Source organism: Oreochromis aureus, linkage group 1 (genome assembly GCF_013358895.1).
Source record: "Oreochromis aureus strain Israel breed Guangdong linkage group 1, ZZ_aureus, whole genome shotgun sequence".
In the NCBI taxonomy this organism is placed as follows: Eukaryota; Metazoa; Chordata; class Actinopteri; order Cichliformes; family Cichlidae; genus Oreochromis; species Oreochromis aureus.
In genome coordinates, this window is record NC_052942.1 from 6877282 (window position 1) to 6895038 (window position 17757).

General features: G+C 39.9%; 2 protein-coding genes across 3 annotated transcripts in view; both read left to right on the forward strand.

Moving 5' to 3' along the window:
- mtch2 (mitochondrial carrier homolog 2) overlaps window positions 1-4665 on the forward strand; it is a 26098-nt gene extending 21433 nt beyond the window's left edge. For both annotated transcript variants that reach the window (XM_031735440.2, XM_031735441.2), the window contains 5 exons: window positions 1900-1993; window positions 2248-2295; window positions 2374-2441; window positions 2518-2593; window positions 3904-4665. In XM_031735440.2, coding sequence (XP_031591300.1) covers window positions 1900-1993; window positions 2248-2295; window positions 2374-2441; window positions 2518-2593; window positions 3904-3990 — 373 coding nt within the window. In that variant the 3' untranslated portion in view covers window positions 3991-4665. The remainder of the gene's footprint in view (window positions 1-1899; window positions 1994-2247; window positions 2296-2373; window positions 2442-2517; window positions 2594-3903) is intronic.
- A 9096-nt stretch (window positions 4666-13761) lies between these two features.
- tlnrd1 (talin rod domain containing 1) lies at window positions 13762-17057 on the forward strand. The gene has a single exon (XM_031735443.2). The coding sequence runs from the start codon at window positions 15365-15367 to the stop codon at window positions 16427-16429; it is 1065 nt and encodes a 354-aa protein (XP_031591303.1). The 5' UTR covers window positions 13762-15364; the 3' UTR covers window positions 16430-17057.
- The last annotated feature ends 700 nt before the right edge of the window (window positions 17058-17757 follow it).

Here is a 17757-nt window from a genome sequence, read left to right on the forward strand (position 1 = left end):
ACGTGCGGTGATGCTAGCGTTAGCCACGTTAGCACCTTACCTTCAACAGGTGGTCAGACTGTGTTGACAGGCACTCAGTCAGAGGTTGGCTCTCCGTTTCGCTGCAGGGTCCCTTCATTCTTCACATATCCGTGTCGAGCCGAGTGTAAATCCCGACGCTGAACGGCCTTTGTACAAGAACACACGCTTCCTAGCAGGGCGAAGCTATGAGCTAGAAAATCCAGGCTGGCAGACAGCCTGTGTCTGACCAACCAATCAGAGAGCTCCTTACATCCCACGGTGTGGCTAATTTGAATAGCCTCCAGCAAATTGTTAATCGAAGAGCTAATCCAGCAGCTAATCCAGGAGCTAATCCAGCAGCTAATCCCGGAGCGAACAGGAAAGGGAAATGGATTTTCAACTGCAGTTTATTAAATTGCAGGTGGAAAAAGGATTTTGAACTGCAGTTTATTAAATTGCAGGTGGAAAAGGATTTTGACCTGCAGTTTATTAAATTGCAAGTGGAAAAGGATTTTGACCTGCAGTTTATTAAATTGCAAGTGGAAAAGGATTTTGAACTGCAGTTTATTAAATTGCAAGTGGAAAAGGATTTTGAACTGCAGTTTATTAAATTGCAGGTGGAAAAAGGATTTTGACCTGCAGTTTATTAAATTGCAAGTGGAAAAAGGATTTTGAACTGCAGTTTATTAAATTGCAAGTGGAAAAGGATTTTGAACTGCAGTTTATTAAAGTGCAACTGAAAAAGGATTTTAAAATGCAGTTTATTAAAGTGCAATTGGAAAAAGGATTTTGAAATGCAATTGGAAAAAGGATTTTGAAATGCAGTTTATTAAATTGGAATTCAAAAATGAATTTACAATTGCAGAATTTATTCTACAATTCATTATTAAAGCACAGAGATTTTTATTTCGATGCGCGTGGCTCTTGTGGTCCTCCATACTTGGCTTGTGAAAAATGCTTTAATTTTAGATATTTTTTAATATTAACACAATTTATTTGAGAAAGCATTTTATATCATTTCACTTCAACCTGAAAAATGTTATGAAGACCTACCACCCCTACTCGCTTCCATTTAAAATAGGAAGGTTTCCGTCAGCATTCAGAAAGCTGTGCAATTTAAACATGGTATCAAACTAAGTTAACAGTTCATCTGCATATTTTTGTGCAACATCTTGAGGCTTACAGTAGATTTTTCGCTGTGTAAAACAAACGGCTGTGAATGAAACGGCTACAAAGTTCCTTTTTTTATTACGTCAGAGTTTGCTGATCAGGACTCTCACCAGTTTTTCCCTAGAAAAGGTTTGCATGGTGATTACACAAACAACGCTGCTTTTTTTTTTAACACGTGAAACACGTTCTCTTTCACTTTACCTGAGCTCTCTTTGTCTTACACACTCCGAAGAGCAGACTCCGGCTCTATGTTAACCTGTGCCATCATCATCATCACTGCTGCTGTTGTGTTATCAGTGTGCGTGAGCTTAATGTTGTCAGGCATTTTATTCACACGCTGCTCATAAATACATTTGTATTGAATGCCTGTTTTTAGTTGCAAATGTGGCTGAAATGCTCGTGTTTGCATTTCCATGGTAACAGTGGCGCGCTGCAGAGGGGTCCCTTAACGAAGCATCGAAGTAAAGAATGTTTTGTAATCGACTTATTCAAAATACTCAGTGAATTGTTGCAGCACTATAACTAAGTATCTCTTGTTTTTCTTCAGGCAGATGACAGTTAGTTAAACAAAACAACTGGTTTTAGCTAACATTATTCCAGCCAATAATCCAGGCTTGGGTCTCCAAACAATCCCAGTGTCCTTCTGATAAACAGTTTGATTATATTATCACTATTTTTTTTAATTCAAGGTGTGTGTGTCTTTATTTTTTTGTATTTCCTTTTCCCTAGTGGTTTGATTCCTCGTCTGCTGGGTGATGTCCTTTCTCTGTGGATTTGTAACCTGCTGGCTCACCTCATCAATACATACGCCATTGATGACTCGGTATACTATGTCTTTCAGTTAGGGGATTCTGTAAAATACCTTTTCCTTAGACTTTTCCTAAATACTTGAAATTCAAGTTTGTGCATGCAAAAAAACCCAAAAATGCAACAACAATCTTTTGTTTGTTTTGATTTTTTTCATTGTACGATACAACTTTTTTGTATCGTACTGACATGGATCTTGAGGGTTTTTGTCAAGCAGTCTTAAATTGAGGCTCTAACACAGACTAATGGTATGACTCTTCCTCTGAGCAGATGAGTCACACAGGAGAAATCAAGAACTGCTCTCAGGCTATGACAGGGGTAAGTATAACAGACAGTGTCAGTGCAGTAGTCTGTTTGTGGCTTTCAGTCTAATGCTATTCATCCTCTTTCTTGCAGTTCTTTGCCAGTATGCTCACCTATCCTTTTGTTTTGGTGTCAAACATAATGGCAGTCAATAACTGTGGGTAAGTTAGCTTGTTATTTTCTGCTGTCAAACTTGCTAAATGTTCAAGCAGTCTCATATTATCACTTTCTCATTAGGCTTGCTGGAGGCCTAACTCCCTATGCGTCAGTATATCCCACCTGGGTGGACTGCTGGAAGCATCTTAGCAGAGAGGTAAATACATTTGCTTATCAAACATTTGCTCAGTAGTAACGATTCACAAAGATGGGTTGAACCAAACAGGCTGGCAGCCTTCACAGCTGCTATGCATACACCACTGTACTTTTCTGTGTCAACAAGGCACCGAAAGTTTGGTTCACCCTGATAGGCTTTGAGGTGGAAGTCATTTTGCAGTGTTACAATTTTGATTTCCACCTGTCCAGCACCCAAGCTGAACATTGCACTCAGCAATGCATGTTGTGTCCACGTTCATGAAAGGATGGGAAATGAACGACACACATGGCTTAAACTGATCAAGGTCCCAAAACCTGTTCTCAAACTCTTGCCCAAGTCTGTTCATGACTTAAGAGTACTTTTCTGCAACTTTGTCAAAAGTCTCAGATGCAGAAGCATTGTCTTTCAGCACAATCTGCACAGAGAGAAAGTGGAGCACCGTTTTTCTCTGTAAATGCACAGAGAAAAATGTTCATCTGGGCTTTAAATGCATTTAAAGCACTTATCATGTCAGCAACAGTCTTACCTTTGCCTTGCAGCTCACAGTTCAAATGGTTCAGTTTCCCAGTAATGTCCTTTACAAATGAAAGGTCAAGTGTCCACTCGGTGTCCTCCAGCACAAGGTTTGGGAATTCTGTGTCACCTTTACAGTGAGGGCTGAACCCTGTATGTCGGCTGATCATAGCAGGAGCCCTGTCAGTAGTCACTGATACCAGCTTTTCCAACGCTACCTTTTTCTCCGTGAAAAACTTCTTCACCGCGTTATAGATGCCAACTCCTCATAGACCTCATAGTTGTCTTTAGCAGCAGTAGTGTCAGACGTTCTTCTTTTGTGGAGAAATCATCAAATACCATCCAGATGAAGACCATCAGCTGCGCTGTACTGCTGCTGTCCACGGACACATCACACTGGATGTTAAACCCACATTCCAGTAATTCAACTCTTCGAGTAATTTCAAGAATATAGGGTTTCAGATTTGTTTGTGACTAAATTTTCTTTTGTCATTTGTCAACTTTTTCTAATGCACATTTTACTTCTACAACTACTTTGCAACTTTCCAAGAAAAGTGAACAAAATAACACTTTTGTTCTGCAGTACTACCGACTGTCCACTATTTGGAATCACAATGCCAGGGTAGTGAGTCAGTCAGGTGACTGAAAACTATGGATTTTTTTATGACAACTGACCCAGCAGTAGCACAGGCACACACAAAATTTCTTCATAAATGTTCTTTTCTAGTTCTGTCTTTTGGTTATGCATTGGTCATGTAAACTGATTATTACTAACAATTCTTACCTCTTCATTACAGGGCAACATGAGCAGAGGCAACAGTTTATTTTTCCGAAAGCTTCCAGCAGGAAAGACATACGCAGTCGACCAGAAGAGATTTTTTTAAAGCTTCAGAAGAGCCGAAATGAACATAGTTGTGATAATAAAACAAAAATCCAATATTGCCTGATGTGGGAATTGGACAGTCAGCTTTTTGTATACATTTGTTTACTCTGAGTTAGGTTTTTTTTCCCTTAACAGCTTGCCAGCTTAGGAACTGAACAGTTTTAGTTAACTGCAGAAAGATTGTTTAAATAAAATGGAAAAAAATATTAAAGGGCAGAGCTGTAAGACAGTGAGATGATTTTAAAAACAAGAACTGCCTTTCTCCTTCCACATTTACAAAAACTAAAGCTGGCATAATGTTGTGGCACACCATTATGTAATTTTCTCCCTTCATGTTTTCTTTTTTGTTTTTTATACATGGATGATATGCTGATTTAAAAACTACCTTTATATCATCTGGTATGCATTTGGTAATGTCTAAAATTTGCCACGTTAATGATCATGTGGGATCTCTTTTCATCTGGTATTGTATTGATGTAATTATTCTGAAGCTGACTTCTGAGAGCACATGTAAAGATAATTGAGGGGGAAAAAAAGGACAAGTTGTGGTGTTTCTGGAGTATATACAATGAGAGATGTAGAGAGGTGTCTGGGTGGACTAGACATCCGAGGACTCTGAAAAATCAAAGTACTTTAGCTCCGGATTGACCCAAATAAAGAAAAGGAAAAAAAAGTCTTTCCTGTAAAAGGTTTTTGGGGGTACTATCTGGGAAGTATGTGAAGTGAAGTGGTACAAGTGTACAGATGTTTCATTTTTAACATAGTGTGGCACTTGTATGTGCAGAGCCATTGGCACATGCAGTTGGGGGGCACTGAGACCTCTGTTTGTTGAATGACAGTCAGAGTTTGTGCAGAATCTTAAATGTTCCTGCTGCTGCACTCTTCTGAACAGAGATATCTGATGATGTGCCTGTAATCTGCTGGTGCCAAGTAAAACTGTCTGTCTGGAAGTCCCACAGGATCTAAGCCTTGTAGGACCTTCTCGACTACCTTCGTCTTGGGAACTTCTAATCAACCTCCTAGGACCTGGCGTCCATATATGTGGACATTGTATTTTAGGTTGTCTAGACCAAAATACTAAATTTTACTCTACAAGGGCCTGATATCCACTTACAAGGACATTATACTGTAACTGTTCTATTGAAATTTAAAGCAAATGTCCTCATATGTGGGTCTCATTTTTCTCAGAAACAAAAATCAGGTAAAAAAAATAAATAAATAAAAAATCACGTAATTCTTTGGGACCTGATAAATGTAAAAACAATCAGCCCAAATAGCAAAAAGAAATTTAAAATGCATGCCATGTAGAGTTCGGGTCTTATGAGGTTAATATACAGCACCGGTGTTCCTGTATACAATACAATTATTTTTCTCAAGGGACTTCGTGAGAAACTGCTGCCATGTCCACATGCACACAGGTATTTTGGTAAATGTAGATATAAACATTTACATCCACATGTAAACAGCGTTTTAGACCACTGGAGAAGTAGCTGCTAGGGTGAAGATGTTCAAAAACACTATTTCTGTGTTGACATGTGAACAAGGAAAACTAAGATTCTGTCACACAATATCAAAGGTGTTCACATTTCCTTTTTTTGTGGGGGGGGGGGGGGGGTCAATTTGCACCATGTTTGTGAGCTTCTTCTTGGTTATCAGGGTTATATCATCACCTATTGATCTGGTATGCTCTTCACAGTGTTTGGGTTTGGTTTTTGCATTTCGATGTGAACTGAGGTTTTTCAAAATAATCTCTGAAAAATCCCTGTTTTTAAAAAATACCTGTGCATGTGTGGACATCCACACCAATAAGCTGACTTTTCACAGGACTGCATGAAGTCCTTTGAAAAACCTAAGTACCTTGGATATGCATTAGTAGACTAAGTAGCAGTTAATCAAAGGTCCTGCCAATCAAATGCACTTCATGTGACCACCTCTGTAAGAGAAGATGTTTTGACCCTTTGCTGATTTGGAGGATTTAGGTATGTGTTAACACTAAGCCACAATCTTCCCAGGAGTGGACATTCTGGGAAGTTCACTCCAAGGTCAGACCATAGATTTGGTCATAAAGCACAGTGTCACATTTGGTGAAAACTAAACACTGGATGTCAGTGCAAACACCATACAAGCTGCCAAATATGATAAGTTAAAGTTGATGGGTTGGGCTTTTCTTGGAGCTACAGAACCCAACCACTTTATTATTCATATCTTTTCACTGGATTTCTCAAGTTGATAAATAGTTGACAGTTGCAGAAAGGAACTTATGTCTTCTGTTTACAATATTCTTAATTCTTGGATGTATGTTTTTGAGAATTAGAAAATGGTTAGAGTAACATTACCACTGTAACGTTGGGCCTCATTTACTAACTACTTGCATGGAAATTTTCTTATCCTATGCAAGAAAATGGGTTTGCACAAAAAATACTGTCAGATTTAGGAAATAGATTTGTATTTCATGTGTATTCTGAAGTATGAATCTACTTTATTCTTATCACATTGTGTATGTTAGTAATTCAGAATCATTCAGAACAAACGGCCTCATGCAATCTCCATACAATCTGCATGCTGCCCTTTTCTCTTTATAAGGAAACGTGTTTCCTCCAGGTAAACCAGTGAAAGTAGTGAGCCTGTTGTAAGAGAGAAGTCTGCATTTCTCTCTTACAACACACAAGAAATAAGGAAATAGGATGGCTGTAAATGGAACAATAAGTATATTGGGAGTGTAAACCTCTGCCAAGGCAGCTTACTTTCTGGGCAGTTTTAATTTTTTTTAGGGAATAGTATTGTCTTTTACACACAGATCACACATATCATTATGATTACTGATAGGATAGGTGATGCGAATAACACTGATAATCTCTTCATCATGAAACCTATTAGTGGTTGGGTATATATGAAGTTATGTATTTGCGCAGAAAGTTTGGTCTGATCTGATGAATTATGTTTTGTTTTGTTTTTTTACGTCACTTGGATACCTAAGTGTATGTGTGTCGCTTACCTGGGGAACATCTACCACCAGGATGCACTATGGGAAGAAGGCAAGCCACTGAAGGCAACATGATGCTTTAAGCAATGATCTGCTAAAAAAAATAAGTTACTGCCTTCCATCTGGATGTTACTTTGACTCGTATCACCTGCCTAATCACTGTTGTAGATGATGCACATGCTTTCATGGAAACCGTATTTCCTGTTGGCTGTAGCCTCTTTGCTTTTGTGTGAGATGTAGACATGGCCTCCAAATTCCCCAGATATCATCCAATCAAGCGTCTGGGGGATGTGTAAACAAGTCCAATCCATGAAGACCCCACATCACAACTTACAGTACTTAAAGGATCTGTTCCTGATAGCTTGAGTCTTGTCTAGTACAATTCCCCCCTATAGCAATCCACATTGGCAGGGTTCCCCTACTCCAGAGCAACTTGGGTCCAACATAACTTTAAACAGTCACTTCTGAAGAACACTCCACTTTAATTTGTTCATTTGTTAAACTTCAACCATCCATCAGCAACAATGGGCTCTAAAGGTTACAGATCGCATGAAACAAAGAAAAAATGAGATGAGATTCAAATTAAATAAATACAGTTTCAATAAATGGAACATGCTGTGATTTCCCTACTATCATGAACCATAGGTTTACATTAGCCACGGAAGTGCTCAAAGTCGTAACATACACACACACACACACACAAAGAATTTATCTCTCAGCATTCACAGAATGGGGATCAGACCACATAAATTCCCTTTTTAAACCCCAAAAGTTTTAAGATGGTATTAGTTCACTCTCCCTAGAATGGTTAACACTTTGTCACAAACATGACAAGATTCACTATGTTCACAAGAATTTTCTTTTTTATTCTTTATTTAACCAAATGGTACCAACTTCTAATAGAAACTCAAAACAACAGTGTCTACCATACAGTCTTTTTCTGAAGGTATAACTGTAGTGAACAGGAGATGGCTTAAAGTTCTCAGTCCGTTAGACTGACCTGAGTTAAAGCAGCCATAGTGACCAATCAAGTCTCCAGTCCACAGTTTACAAAAAAACAGTGGAAACCATACCTGTATTTCTAGGTAACAATGAATGAGAAAAATACCAGGCTACAGGTCTGGTGGCACTCTCAGATACAGTAAAATGAAGCAGGATGAATCCCTGGGAGGTTGTCTGGATGGCCGGGTATCTCAGTCACCACCAACTCACTTTGCTCCAAAGTCCAAACTCACAACAGCAGAAGCCCTAAGGTAAGGCTGCTGTTGTCTTCCCGAAGACCTGCACTCGTTAGCTATCAGGGAGACAACTAGCCATGTTGCCATCTGCAAATAAAGGTAGACATTATTGACAACAAATATCTTTGTATAGAGGTCTGATTTAGGCCCACCACCCACAGGAGTTGCCATAAGGGTCAGATGCAATGTGTTTTCGGTGGCAGTCAGGGGCAGAGGCCCTGACAGTCCAATTTATCTCTGTGACACAGAAAAGAATCACACCACCAATTAGGAGCTGGAGATTTAATACATCATTACTTAAAGTACAACATTTTATTAATTATTTCAAAAAGGAATGGGCATTATTTAGATAGTATTGACCTGCCAGGGGTATCACCATGTGTCCTTTGGCAAGCAGGAAAAGTACTAATGTGGGACAATACTTAGTGGTTATATAAGAAAAAGAAGGAAGAAAACACTTGTATCAGAACTAGGACAAAAAATCATTGGAATCTGCCTTTGCTGCCTCACCACAAGAACATATAATTAGCAACCTGAGAAAACTAAAACTAGAGTTAAATGAAATATTTAACCAGAGAACAACATTTCTGATGCAAAGGTTGTGTTAACTTTGAATGTGGTACTGAATCTGGAAAATTCCTTACTAACCAGTGAAAGCTAAATAAACAAAAACAACAACATAAAATATATGGCTCTTAAAGTACCACCCATATGACCGACATTAAAGTAAAGTAATATAAACAACTGTACTGCATTAAAACATTCACAGCAGGTGGGATATCCGGTCTTTAAGTGATGACGTCTGAACCCTGCTTAGGGCTCCAAACTACTCTGCGTTTATTAAGGCTGTTGTGTTTTTAACGTGTTTTAATGTTTTGTATCTTGCTCTGTTTAATCTGAACAAGCCCCTAAAAAAAAGTCAGTGATCATGGTCGGCCTCTCTCGGTTTTTATAACCACTATTTATTTTAAAGCTCAGTTTTTAAAACCTTATGATGTAACTGCAGCCCAGCCCATGCAGCAGTATAAAGCCCACAAAGGTCTTTAAAAGATGTATTTATTTATACTCGTACTGTGGAGTAGAGCTTCACTCTACTAATGTGTTTATATTATGCTAACCATAGCTGTGTAGCTAGCCACCATGTAGCACACATTATATACCAGCTAGCCCAACCTTAGTAACCCTAACATCACTGCTGTTTAGTTTCCTGTCTTCATTTATGTTGGAAGTGATAGCAGAGCTGTATTTTTAAATTTTTCAGAAATCCCTCAATCAGAACATGGTATATTAATCTTAAAAAGAAATTTTGGAGACTTCCCGTGTACCACTAGAGAGAGCCCATGTACCACCAGTGGTACGTGTACCACAGTTTGAGAACCACTGCTATAAAGGATTCCAGTGGGAACATTACTAATAATCCACAAAAAATAAATACATCTTTTAAAGACCTTTGTGGGCTTTATACTCATCACAGATTAATCCCCCCAACGCTGACATTGCAGAATTTCTTAACAATATAAATGTATCAAAACTACATGACAAACTGATGGCGGCTCTGGATTCACCTCTTTCAATGTCTGAATTCATGAAGCCCTACAGCATCTCCCAAACAATAATGCCCCAGGGCCAGATGGTTTTCCAGCAGAGCTTTACAAAGAATATGCTAGCACCTACTTTTTTTCAGAAAGGTCACTTAAATTCAAAACGATCAGACTCTGTCTCCTAACATGAACTGATCATTAGTCTGCTTCTTAACCCAGGCAAAGATCTTACACTCTCATCCTGCTACTGCCCAATTTCACTTATAAATGTCAACCTTAAGCCCTTACTTTGCAAAGTCCTTGCCAGAAAATGAGAACATATCACTCCAATCAATAATTCATATCGACCAACCAGATTTTATCAAGGGTAGACAATTACAGCAAATAATAGCACCGTAGCAAATAATACACATAGACTAATAAATATAATAGATTATTGCTCTATCAACAAATTTGAAACCACAGTTGTCTCCTTAGATGCAGTGAAACTATTTGACCGAGTAAGCTAGAAATTTCTACTAGCAGTTCTACATAAATTTGGATTTGGCTCATTCTCAATAGACTGGATTAAAACACTGTACAGCTATCCAAATGTTTGTATTAGGACAAATGATCTTAAGCTTCAACCTACAGAGGGGCGCAACAGTCAGGGCTCTCTGCTTTCGCTCTTGCTTTGTTGTTTTTATTAAGCCATTAGCAGCAATCTGACAAAATGTAGCTATCAAAGAAGTTCAAACTAAATATATAGACCATAAATAAATAAAATCTATTACTTTTCCTTGAAAACTCACAAACCTCATTTATAAAGCTAATCAAACTTATAGATAAGTTCTCATCCATATCAGACTACTCCATTGTTGTGGTCCTGGCCATAATGTGTTTTGGTGGCTGTTTCTTTGTCTGTGTTTTTAAGTCTTTGCAGGTCCCTGATTGGATTAGCTGACGGCTGCTGATTGGTCCCCTATTCATGCGGTTGCTTTCAAAATCCCTCACCAGCAGTTGTCCCGGGGCAGCCACTGACAGCAGCAGCAGGCCTGACCCTGGCCTCCAAACTCTGTGATTTGTGATTCTCGTGACCTATTGAGCTTGTATATAGTGTGTAAATTAGCCTTCTCTTGTAAATAGCACCTTGTAAATAGTCACTGAAGCCGAAGGGGTGAGCTGCCTTGTTGTTTTCTGTATCGTTTCCTCCTGTTTATTCAGTTAGGGAGTTAGGTGTAGCATTTGTCTTTTGTTTGTTCGTTTCATCACGTAGGGTTTAGGAAGCACCTCCTTGACTGATTAAGCTGGTTTTGTTTGTTATTTTGGCCTTTGTTCACCCCGGAGTCACGCTTCAGTTTAGACAATAAACCACTGTTCACTAAGAAATCGTTTTTCCCCTGTGTATGGTTTTGGGGACCAGGGCGGGGTCAATCTTTTCAACTCTTATGTTATGTTCCTGTACCCCTAGACTGGGGTGTAACACCATCAACTGAAGATGACTACAGGGTGTCTGTGTCATGGCCTCTGCTCCCCCTGCCGCCCTAATTTTAACACTTCAATTCAATTTTATTTATAGAGCGCCAAAACAGTTGCCTCAAGGCGCTTTAAATTGTAAGGCAGATCGTACAATAATACATTAAGAGAAAAACCCAACATGTCATGGTCCTGTGTCGGTGACCCAGCGGTTTCAGTTTGTTGTGTTTTTTGCGATTTTGTATTATGTTTAGTCTTCGTTGTTTCGTTATTTCTAAGGAGTATTCTGTAAGTGCCTAGGTTGTTCTGTTTAGTTTTATTTATTGAATCTTCCAACGTGTCTTTGCCCTCTGTGCATCTGTGTTTGTATTTATGTGTGTTCCTTTGTCTTGTTTTCCCTTCTTGTGGATTATATGTTTATCCATGTTTCCCCAGCCTGTCATGTCTGCTCTCTCCCTCGTGTTCCATCGCTCCCTCTCGTCAGCCTCTGCTCCACTCCCGCATCATGCTTCGTTTTATTGTGAAGGTCTTGTGTTTTCATGTTCATTCTGTTCAGTTGTGCTTCCCCCTGTCTCGTTATGGTTATTCGTGTCAGCTGCGTTCCTCATGTGTCCTCACTTCCAGTATGGCAAAGCCGTAATGGTCCATTAGGAAAAATAAATCCGTCTGGCATTTTTCTTGGCCATCAGACAATAATTTTGATTGCTACAGTGCCGGAGAGGCAAAAAATAAATTACATTTAAAAAAAAATAAATTCATGGAACCACAAGTAAGCCTGCAGTCTGAGAGCAAAGTGCTCTAATGGGTGTCTAATCAGTGAGTGAGCAAATGGTTTGTTTGTGTACGTGTGCCTGTATTCTATCCCCCCACCTCCTCCTTTTTCTCTCTTGCCTGTCTTGCCTTAGACATCGTCATACTATACCACATATAATGTAATAACTGAAATAACACAAATAAAAATTAATAAATAAACAGATAAGTTTCACATGAACATAAGGAGCCTATAGAGATTCTACATAGCTGTTCTTGCAAAAGCAAACTGTATTTGGCACCAAAATGCATTCAGATCACAATTCTGATCGCAAAAGCTGCCAGACAGGACAGGACATAATTTTATTTTATTTTTTTTTTTTTAAACCTCCCTGGGAAGGTATATGCCAGGGTGCTGGAAGGGAGAGTTTGCTCATTAACTCTACATGTGTTTTATGGAATTACAGAAGGCACAGTGTCCTGTGGGCCATTGCCATGGGCCATTCAGTTGCTGTACATTTTCACAATGATAATGTACTTTAGGTGGTTTCCTGTGCTCTGTGGTTGAGAATCCAGCATGGCAGACAGTGGAGAATGACACCTCTTGGTCTTCTGCTTTCTGACCTCCACTCCCGTTCCCACTGTCCCCAACCCCCATATCCTAATACCCTAATACCCTTCGCTAACGCTTACCCTATCGCACTTACAAGTGTGACTTTTGCAATACATTCCTCACAAGAAGTGTTGGCAAAGTGCACAATGTGTGAATTTGTGACTTAAGAGGGCGCAGTTGAGCACTTATATTAACTGAATCAAGAGGATATTATCACACAGTTGTGGTTGTAAGTAGTAAAATAAATAAATATGAGTAAAATTTGAATTACTCATTTGCAGCTCTCAGTATGTTTGTGAAAATATTAATATACAATATACACAGTCACTCCTTGTCAATATACACATTTGTGAATATTTTTTCTGTAACTGTAAATTTAAAACACAAGTGTGAGAAAAAATTTCACAAGTGAAAATTTCAAAACATAAGTTCAATTTTTTTCTACACAGTCTCACTTTATATTTTACAGGCTCTCCCTTGTTGCAATATATTTCACTTTCACAATAGATCTACCAGGAGGCATGTCACAATATTCCTTATGTATTTTAGGGAAAGTATAAAACCCTGTTGTCACAAGGAAGTTCACTTTCATAAAGGAATGTTCTTCTTTGGTGATGTCTTCTCTCAATAATACATCACTGAAATGCCTGTATACTTAAGCTCTTAATTTTACAGTAAGGTTTCCTAGTAATCATTGATTTAAAAAAAAGTTATGTTGTTCATTTCTCTCAAAACGTCTTGTTTACAGCCTGCTCTATCCCAGCAAAGTTTGTCTGCATTTGTGATTATGATGGAATTAGCCTTTTCAGTGCAGTTTGTTGTGCCTTGGTAAGGTTATGTTTTATTTTCCATTGTCTTTTATGATTAAACAGATGTGAAATGTCTCTTTCTACTAATCTGCAATACGTGTCAACAGAGCAGTTTCGATGTTTAGGATGGTAAATACAAAATTGAAAATAACTTGAAATTACTCACTAATTGAAACAAACTTAAAACAGATCATTTAACTAAAATAAAAGTAAGATTGTTGTTATCATTTTTGAAGGAAATAATCAATTATTTATCCCATACAACTGCAAACGCCACGGCCTCACCGTAATGGCTGCATGCTGTTGCATAAAAGGTGTGCTTTTATTTGTTTAATAAAACGGCTTCCGGGCTCGGAAGCTTGCTATGCTAGCGCTAGCGCCTCACTTGACTTTACAGGGATGTTTCATGGCAGGGCAGCAGTAGCCAGTCCTGAAAGTAAAACAGGTCGCGGAACTCTGTGGTCACCGTTTAACTACGAACTTTTTTCACGACTCCGTTCACGTTAAACTACAATAGGTTAGTAAACATACACGGTGCAAAATTACTTAACCGCGAAAGACTGCCGGTATTGTTCCGTTGCTACAATTTGCTCAGTCCAGCAGCCGTTCAGAAGCGACCACACCCTCCTTGCTTCCTGATAGTACTGTAGTGGGAGCGCGCAGCTGTACTTTGAACCGCTGGGAATAACGGCCACTTTTTGTTGTTAAGCTGTTTGGATTCGGTGTCGTGGACCTACAAAACAAGTGATTTATATGTTCAGAGAACACTGGCTGGTATGGATATGAAAAGTGAGCGCACACAGAGGATATGCGGGGCTACACACACTCGAGTCCCGAGTTAAGACGCGGAGGAGGACGTGGAGGGCGGACTGACGGACGATGCATATGGAGTCGAGAGGACCGGAGCAGTCGCTAGCTTATAACCCAGCGCTCGGTTTGAAAAAGAAGAGGTTGAAAGTGGACTGAGAGGCTTCGTCTTCCTGGACAGTGGCATTTTCGGTGAATTTTACTCGGGAGGACCCGTGAAATGATGGTATTGGAGGGTAACTCCAGTCCTTCCACTGACCAGAACAGCTTGCCGGGTGGTTCCCCGATTGTAACCAGCATGAGAACACCACACTCGGTGGGAACAAGTCGGCCAAGATCTCGGTGCTTTTTCTGGCTATTTGCTGTGACGCGAGTGGCCACAAAATGATATCCTGAAGTTAAAAAACAGAGAGAGAGAAAGAGAGAACACTCAAAAGGCACCCATTTATTGCTGAGGTGACGTCTTCTTTGGAAAAAAAAAAAAACACCAAGGAGAGAAATTTGACGTTTGCTGTTCAGCAGAGCCAATTCACTTTGGGAATGTTCTTGATGACAAGGGGCTTGTCAGTGTGTACTTTCCCGTTTAGAAGGCACCTTGGTGGCACTGCTGTTTGTGTGTGTTTATTTGTATTTTTTTTTTAATTTAGAAGCCTGTGAATTCCTTTTTTCCCCCACAAAAATCTGGGACTATACTTAGAATAGTGACTATGTTGTTCAGGGCATTTAAGTTAACATTTCCAAATAAGAGCGTATATCTTGTTACACTGATTTCTTTAAAGTTGTAGGGCTTTTTGTTGGGTGTTTTGTGTAATAGACTTACTAACAAACTAAGGCAGATAATGCTGAGAATATATTCATATGTACTCCTATTCTTAAGGCTTTTATACAGACACACATTTGTTAACTATTTGGGGTAAATGTAGTAATTGAGTTTTGCTTTTTCCGCATGTTTACACTGAGCGTACGTGTCTTGTTTTAACATGTAATTTACAATTAATAACCTAAACTCTGAAGGAACTTAAGGAAGACTGTTTGGCCAGTTCTTATTTAAAAATTTAGTTTTATTTGAGAAGTGTCTTAAACAGTAAAATGCATTGTAGCAGCAGGAAATGAGATATCTGAACCCTTAGACTAGAGCCATTTGACCCTCTCCCCCTCCCTCTGACTCCCTTCATTATTATGGCTAGTGGTGGCTCTGGCAAATCAGCAAGTGAGGGATCAACCAGCACACCCGGTGGCAGTTTGCAGCAGAGGAAGCGGCTCTCCTTCATCTGTGACACATGTAAGGGCAAGATGCAGCTCGTGGCTGACCTCCTCCTACTGTCCAGTGAGACCAGGCCAGTCATGACATCTGAAGGTGTGGCTGTAGCTGACACCTTTGACCAGTGCCGTGACACGGTCATTGCCCGCACTAAAGAGCTCTCCATTCTCACCCATGACATCCAGAGCCAGCTCAACATGGGTCGCTTCACAGAAGTAGGGGACCGCCTCCTGGAGATGACTAACCTTGTGGTGTCTTTGACTGAGTGCTCAGCTCATGCTGCCTACCTGGCATCTGTGGAGACGCCTGGCTCCCAACCCTGCCTTCCAGGTCTGGTGGATCGCTACAAGGTGACCCGCTGTCGACATGAAGTAGAACAGAGCTGCAGCGTTTTCCGAGTCACTCACCTGCAAGACCTCACCCCACAGCTCCTTCTCGAGCTCTCTCAGAACATCTCCGCCAACCTCAAGACTCTAACGGACATCTCATCACTGGCCAGCGAGAGGTCCAGGGACCGCTTTGCAAAAGAGCAGTTCAAGCTGAGCGTCAAGAGCATGAGCACAAGTGGCATGGCCTTCCTGGCGTGTGTGAAGGAGGTGAAAACCCAGCCCAGTGAGCTGACCAGGAATCGATGCATCCTCTTCAGTGCTGCTCTCGTCCAGGCTGTCGGCGCCCTTGTTGGGTTTGCTACAGAGCCACAGTTCCTGGGAAGAGCTGCAAGCATCTCTACTGAAGGAAAGGGGGTGCAAACAGCAGTGTTAGGTGGGGCCATGAGTGTGGTTTCTGCCTGTGTCCTTCTCACTCAGGGCCTCAGGGATGTTGCCCAGCATCCCGAGAGCAGCTCCAAAATGGCAGACTACCGTGAGCGTCTGCGTAACTCAGCGTGTGCTGTGTCAGATGGCTGCACTCTGCTTACTCAGGCACTCAGAGAACGCTCCTCTCCAAGGACTCTGCCACCAGTCAACTCCCATTCTGTGAATTAGTTTAGGAAGGGGCTATGTAGGTTCAATCTCTTCTTGTTTCATGTACCATGTACCAAAGAGACTCACTTTGGGTTAATCCCTATTCATCAGGTGTAGAGTAACATCAGAAGAACACTGTGTGTGGGCCTGTTCTTGTGGTTAAAATGTGTGTGTAGAATGCAGAAAAGCACTAAAACAACCACTGCAGGGTTTTTGAGGTTGCGCTGGATGTAACTTAACTTAAACCATGCTCAAAATGGACCACTTCACCCACTATGGGTATAAACTGGGCTCAGCAGACAATGCGCTCTCACCAACAGACAGCAGCTTTCAAACCTGAAAAGTTTACCTCAGTTTTCAGCTCCAGTGAAAACACCAGCCTCGATGATGGATGTAGCCTCGCAGTATGAACCTATGGTTGGCTGATCTGCTCAATTATATGTGCTTTGTGAGATTGGAAAGAGTGAGCTGAGTGTCAAGATGCTTTTATTTTATTTTTTTTTCATTGTGTGTGAATTTTTTTTTAAAGCTGCTGTGAGTGTGTGCCCTAGGGTTTACACTATTTACCAGACTTACCCATATATTTTCAAGTGTTTTGACCATGCATGTAATGGAGTATTTATTTCATCTATTAAAAATGTTTCTGATATGCTGTTGTGGCTAAGATGTTTTTAAAAAGCTGGCTATTCACTTAATCTAAAAAAACCCAAACATTTTCTGTTACTTTTTTGTGGAAGGGATCTCTGTGAGAGCCGTAGACTGGATACAAATGATAAACATAGCTTCCCAGTCTAAATTATGGTCTCCATTAGTGATGAAACAGGAGGCAAGAGGAAGCTAGAATTTACTTTGAGATTGACATGCTGCTTACCCAAGGGTAAATTTGACAATGGGTACACTCAAGGTAGACTGTTTTTAATCAATAACATGAAATATTTACCCTTTGACTGCAATAATGAATGAAGGCAAGTTTAATATGTGAAAGACATAGATTGACGTAAATCATTGTGTAATATTATCTGTGTGAGACTGCAAACTCTGACTTTAATGCTATTTCAGCATCTCTCTTAAAAAAAATATTAGACATTTTCTATTGACGAACAAACATGCATGAATACATTGGTAACTATTCTATTTTAGGCCTTTTGGTGTCTGTAACGAAAATTTAAGAATGTTTCATTTAGCCTGAATTGAACAGTTTGTTTGTTTGTTGCTACTCTTTGAAAGCATCAATGAGAAATGTTCACTCACTCATCTGTCAAAATCTGTGATGCATTGGACTCACTCCAGGCGGTCACCCCTAAATTATTTGACATAGTGCTTCCTTTTACAGATTTTTTTCTTGTTAA

Excerpts from the sequence above, each read along its gene's own strand:
- tlnrd1 (XM_031735443.2), top strand. The coding sequence starts at position 15,365 with ATGGCTAGTGGTGGCTCTGGCAAATCAGCAAGTGAGGGATCAACCAGC.